Source organism: Aptenodytes forsteri, unplaced genomic scaffold (genome assembly GCF_000699145.1).
Source record: "Aptenodytes forsteri isolate BGI_AS27 unplaced genomic scaffold, ASM69914v1 Scaffold97, whole genome shotgun sequence".
NCBI classification, from domain to species: domain Eukaryota; kingdom Metazoa; phylum Chordata; class Aves; order Sphenisciformes; family Spheniscidae; genus Aptenodytes; species Aptenodytes forsteri.
In genome coordinates this window covers 501,327-505,972 of record NW_008795036.1, presented here as the reverse complement: position 1 = coordinate 505,972, position 4,646 = coordinate 501,327, and the positions used below count along the sequence as shown (strand labels likewise).

The 4,646-nt window shown below is 40.7% G+C and overlaps 1 protein-coding gene across 1 annotated transcript in view; it reads right to left on the bottom strand.

The window, feature by feature from the left end:
- TMEFF1 (transmembrane protein with EGF like and two follistatin like domains 1) overlaps positions 1-4,646 on the bottom strand; it is a 55,663-nt gene that overhangs the window by 7,540 nt on the left and 43,477 nt on the right. The window contains exons 6-7 of the mRNA XM_009276681.2: positions 3,670-3,818; positions 2,746-2,811 (exon numbers count right to left, since the gene is read on the bottom strand). Of these exons, the coding sequence (XP_009274956.1) occupies positions 2,746-2,811; positions 3,670-3,818 (215 nt within the window). The remainder of the gene's footprint in view (positions 1-2,745; positions 2,812-3,669; positions 3,819-4,646) is intronic.

Genomic DNA, 4,646 nt, shown 5'->3' with positions numbered 1-4,646 from the left:
GGGAGGTTTAGATTGGACGTGAGGAAAAATTTCTTTCCTGAAAGAGTGGTTAAACGTTGGAACAGGCTGCCCGGGGAACCACTAGGGAAGTGGTGGAGTCCCCATCCCTGGAGGTATTTAAAAGCCATGTAGATGTGGTGCTTCGGGACTTTAGTGGTGGACTTGGCAGTTCTAGGTTAGTGGTTGGACTTGATGACCTTAAAGGTCTTTTCCAACCTAAACGATTCTATGATTCTGTAAAGCTGTGTACATTTTCAACCATTCTTTCCCCAAAATTGTTCTGTAAAAAACTCCTAAATACAGAAGTTGGTATTTCATAATGGACTTCTCTAAAGAGCAGGGATCTAAAGATGTAATTGTGGAATTATGTTCATTTCCATGGCAATAGACTATAGCGTCACAAATAATACAAGATTGTAATGAACTGCAGGTGCAAAGCAAAAAGGGACTGTGAAGAAGAAATCTCTTATACAGTTGCAGATATTTGAAATAACACCAGCAAGAAAGAGAATGTAGTTATACAAGAAAAAAAAGGCATGCTGCTGTTTTAGGTTCTCCCTGAACATTTTCTGGAATGTTTTCTAATTTGTTCCAGGAGAAAAAAAAAAAAAAATCTATTAGAGGATTTAGATATAAGGAGGCCTGATGGTTCAGGCTATGCTTCAAAGATACAGAAGACTTGATACAAGGGAAGAACATTGCTTAATACTGACAATATGTCCACCACTGCCCTGATGGAATAGACTATGTGGCATGTCTAAGAGGAGAAAAGTGGGGCTGGCTCATCCCAAAACCGTTGCCTCCCTCTTCCTCCAAGCAGTTAATTACTGTCACATCTGGTCCCAATCAAAGGCTAGTAATAAGCTACATACAATTATATTAGTCTGTTCAGATAGCTGCACTATGTCTGCTTTTAATGTGTATACTAATAGAGAACGTGAGGCCCAGTGAAAGATGCATCCCCTGAAAGCTGGCCAGGTAGCCATGGCCACCCAAGTCAGAAGCAAAACTTGTATTAAGCAAAGAGACGCTGTTAAATGCAGGAGGTGATTCCTAGCGTAAAATAGATATTTACCTACCTATTGACGGGAATCCGTTTTTAATCTGAGAGGCTTGCTAGACTGCTTCAGAGCTTCAAAGTGAAAGATTTAACTAGTGTAGGAGCCTTGAAAGAGTGATTGGATATAAGAGTTCAGATACTTCACCAGAAGGAAGAGGCATGCACAAAAACTGAAACCCTGATGCCCATCTTGGCACAAGAAAACCAGCAAGCCAGCTGAATCCGGGAAGTGAGACCTTTCTGGTGTAACTTTAGGTAGACACTTGCACTGCAGGAGAAGGAGACCATCATGGTTCTAGAGACCGCAAGCTATTATACATTCAGAGAATAGGGTTTAACAAGAATAACTCAGGGGAATTTAAAGCAAAAGCAAACAGATAGAAGTGTGGACTGTTCTTTTATCCTGGAAGAAAAAGTCATTCAAAGTAGTTCACTTCAGGCTCTCGCTGTCTAAAAAGACCTGACTGCTGCGTAAAAAAATTTCAAAATAATTTTTTTGCACAAGGCATACTCCCTCCGTGCACATCATTTGCCGAACTTGAGACTGCACATGCTATACACATTAATAATAATAATTATATACAATCTTTTTTCCACTAACTAGATTTCAAGGGCAATTCATATGCAATGAATAAAAGGCTGTAACTTCTTCTGAATAGGAACCAAAAGTGGTGTTTCATTACATCACATAATAAGATGTACATTCCATTTGGTGCCTTTTATGCCTTCATAATGTAAGTGAAAATTGACATTAAATCATTCCAACTGGTACATTATATGGAGTGAAAATAAGAGACTTCTTGAAAAAAGAAATATATACGGAGCTTTTTGGCACTGAAAGGCTTTTCAGGAAGAACACAAGGAATGTCGAAAGCCATGGTGGGATGGCTTTACTCTGGGAGGCCACGGGAGTGCAAAACAAGTATGACAGAAGCAACTAAGGACCAGAGCTAACAGAGAAGATAACAGTGCTATTATTTGTGAGAGAAGAGGAGGGAAGATTAACACCTATGCAGATCTGCTCTTTGCCAATAACTTGAGAAAGGCAGAGATGTTTTGTCCCAGAGAGAAACACTTTGAGCAAGAGCCATGAAATGCAGAAGCATATCTGTTCTGAGAATGTACCTAACACACACAGACTACTACCATGTAAAACCACTGAGCAGGAAGTGAAACTCTGCCTTATTTCATTTATAGTAAGGTTCATTTAGCTAAGGTAAGGTTCATATAGGTAAAACATTTTCAACCAATGTGATTCAGCGTATTAGTTTACTGAAAACATTTTAAAATAACCTAACACAGACAGGATCTGCCATTTTTTTTCAGAAGTTATCAGAAAAGATGGGGTCGCTGGGGGGCTTGTGTCATTTCATCAGGAATGTCACAGCTTGACGTCTTGCAGTAAAGGCATTTTCACAGCACGTGGGGGGAGTCTAATCCTGTGGCCGCTGCGTAGGGTGGGGAGCAGCTGGGCATCTTAGAGGAACAGAGCAGGCAAAACTCACAAATCACGCACATCTCCTTCTTGCCAGCCTTGCGACGTCAGTGCTGTAAGAAAGAAGCTGTTCGCAGGACTGTCTCGGTTACAGAAATCAAAGCTGTAAGGCAGACGAGAAGGGACCTGCGTGCTCCTATTTTCTCATCTTGTGAAACCGTAACCAAACAGCACAAAGTCAGCACGGTACCTTTCACCTCTGGCCGATACTGCATGCCATCGTCTTTCTTTCCAACTGCGTTTGTGTCATCTGTTTCTAGATGATAAATACATGCATGGATAGCTATTAGGAAAGGCTTATTTCCAGACGACTACATGTAAGTCATTGAGAAGCCAGAATAATATTCGAAGAAGTATTTTAATTGCAGTAAAACTGGACACATTCCCTCATTGTTCCTCCCATACAACCAGGCTGTAACAGAGTCCGTAACCCCAGCGGCCAGACCAACACACCGCACACCTCAAGCTGTATGTTTTGAACGAAAAGCTCTTCCGTGGTACAGGCTTAGGTTATTTTGGTGACAGCCTGTTTCAGTTTTGGAAGTGTCCAAGTTACAGATCTAGATGTAACTGGCAAAGAGATGGTGGAAAGTTGTTATTCCCATGAGAAGGTTCCTAACTGCAGGACCCCAAAACTGAAGAGTCATGCACATGATTAATTACAAGGCAGTAGGCAGAGGGTTTCAGTGGACCATTCCAACACTGGAAAAGGAAATGGATAAATATTTGTGCAATCGGGGCCCAACTTGACTCACTTTGGAAGTACATTGTACAGCCTACAGCAGCAAGAGAGAACGTTTCCCACACACCAGTACTCCTTTTGCTCTCTTACTTCTTACCACCCCCCCATGTAAGACCCGTTGGACTATTGCTTAGATTCTCCTAAGAGCTTTTGCTGTCTTTCCAGGTGACAGCAGCCAAAGGAAGGTAATGTAAACACAGCACGTATGTATGTAGTGTAAACATACCTCTGCGTGGGGAACTCTAAAACACAGGCGGGGAGTTCACTGACAACTGGATCAGTGACTTCTGATCAAAAATGGAAAAGGCAAAGCTCTACAAAGCCCACTTATGTCAGAATTTACATTTACCAGAAAAACAAAATTAAGCCTACCTGAGCAGTGTCCAAGATGCCTGATGTCGATCTGCTCTTGCCTCAGACATGATGCTTCTCTAACAAAGCACGGATTGTTATAGGAACTTCCATCAGAAGCACATACAGGATTAAAACTGTATCCACTGCAGTCTATATTACATACACAACTGTTAATGGAAACACACAGCAAAAAGAAATTGACATCCAGCAAACAAAAATTAAGTCACGTTGAGTCCTGAGTAAACACTAGCTCATGCACTAATACCAGGAGAGAAGACCGTGTTGCATGAGGATGCTGAAGAATTCATTGATGTCTCAGACTTCCAAGCAGAATTTACGAAATTATGAATAGGTGCTTCAGTGTGCTTTCTAATAACGTATTGATGCTTCTTGTAGTTTTACTATGATATCCATCTCATTGATTAACACGTAAATATTGATAACACATTGCCAGGAAGATTTACTACATTAATATAACAGTTTGTGGCATCTGTTCTCAAGTGTAAACAAAACCAGATGAATATTCTACTTTTTTGGGGGTGTCAGGATCCCTGAGAGGGAAGCAAAAAGAAAAGGACACCCATTTCTTTTAAGCAGTAAAAGGAGTTTTTCTATTTCAGAGGCTGTACAGAATCAATATGCTTGGTTAACTGTGTCATTTCAGCAAGACATTCATTCATACCTTTGAAAGTTAACAGTGGGTTTATTATGCGATCTGAATTACTTCATATTGCATCCAGTCAACACTTTGGTTGTTTTAGACACAGCATTTTCCATATAATTTGCAACTAGGGATTGTAAAACAAAAGTGGGAAAAATGGAGACCTAGCATGTTGCTGGTTCCTAACCACCAAATGTAGGACAGCCAAAGACTTAGATAGGGCTATGACTTACCTGGTTTTGGTTAGATAGTTTTGTTGCCCCAACAAAAAGTCCTGAAATTTTACATGTGTGAATGGCACAGGAAAACTTTCTAACTTTCCAAGCCCCTCCCC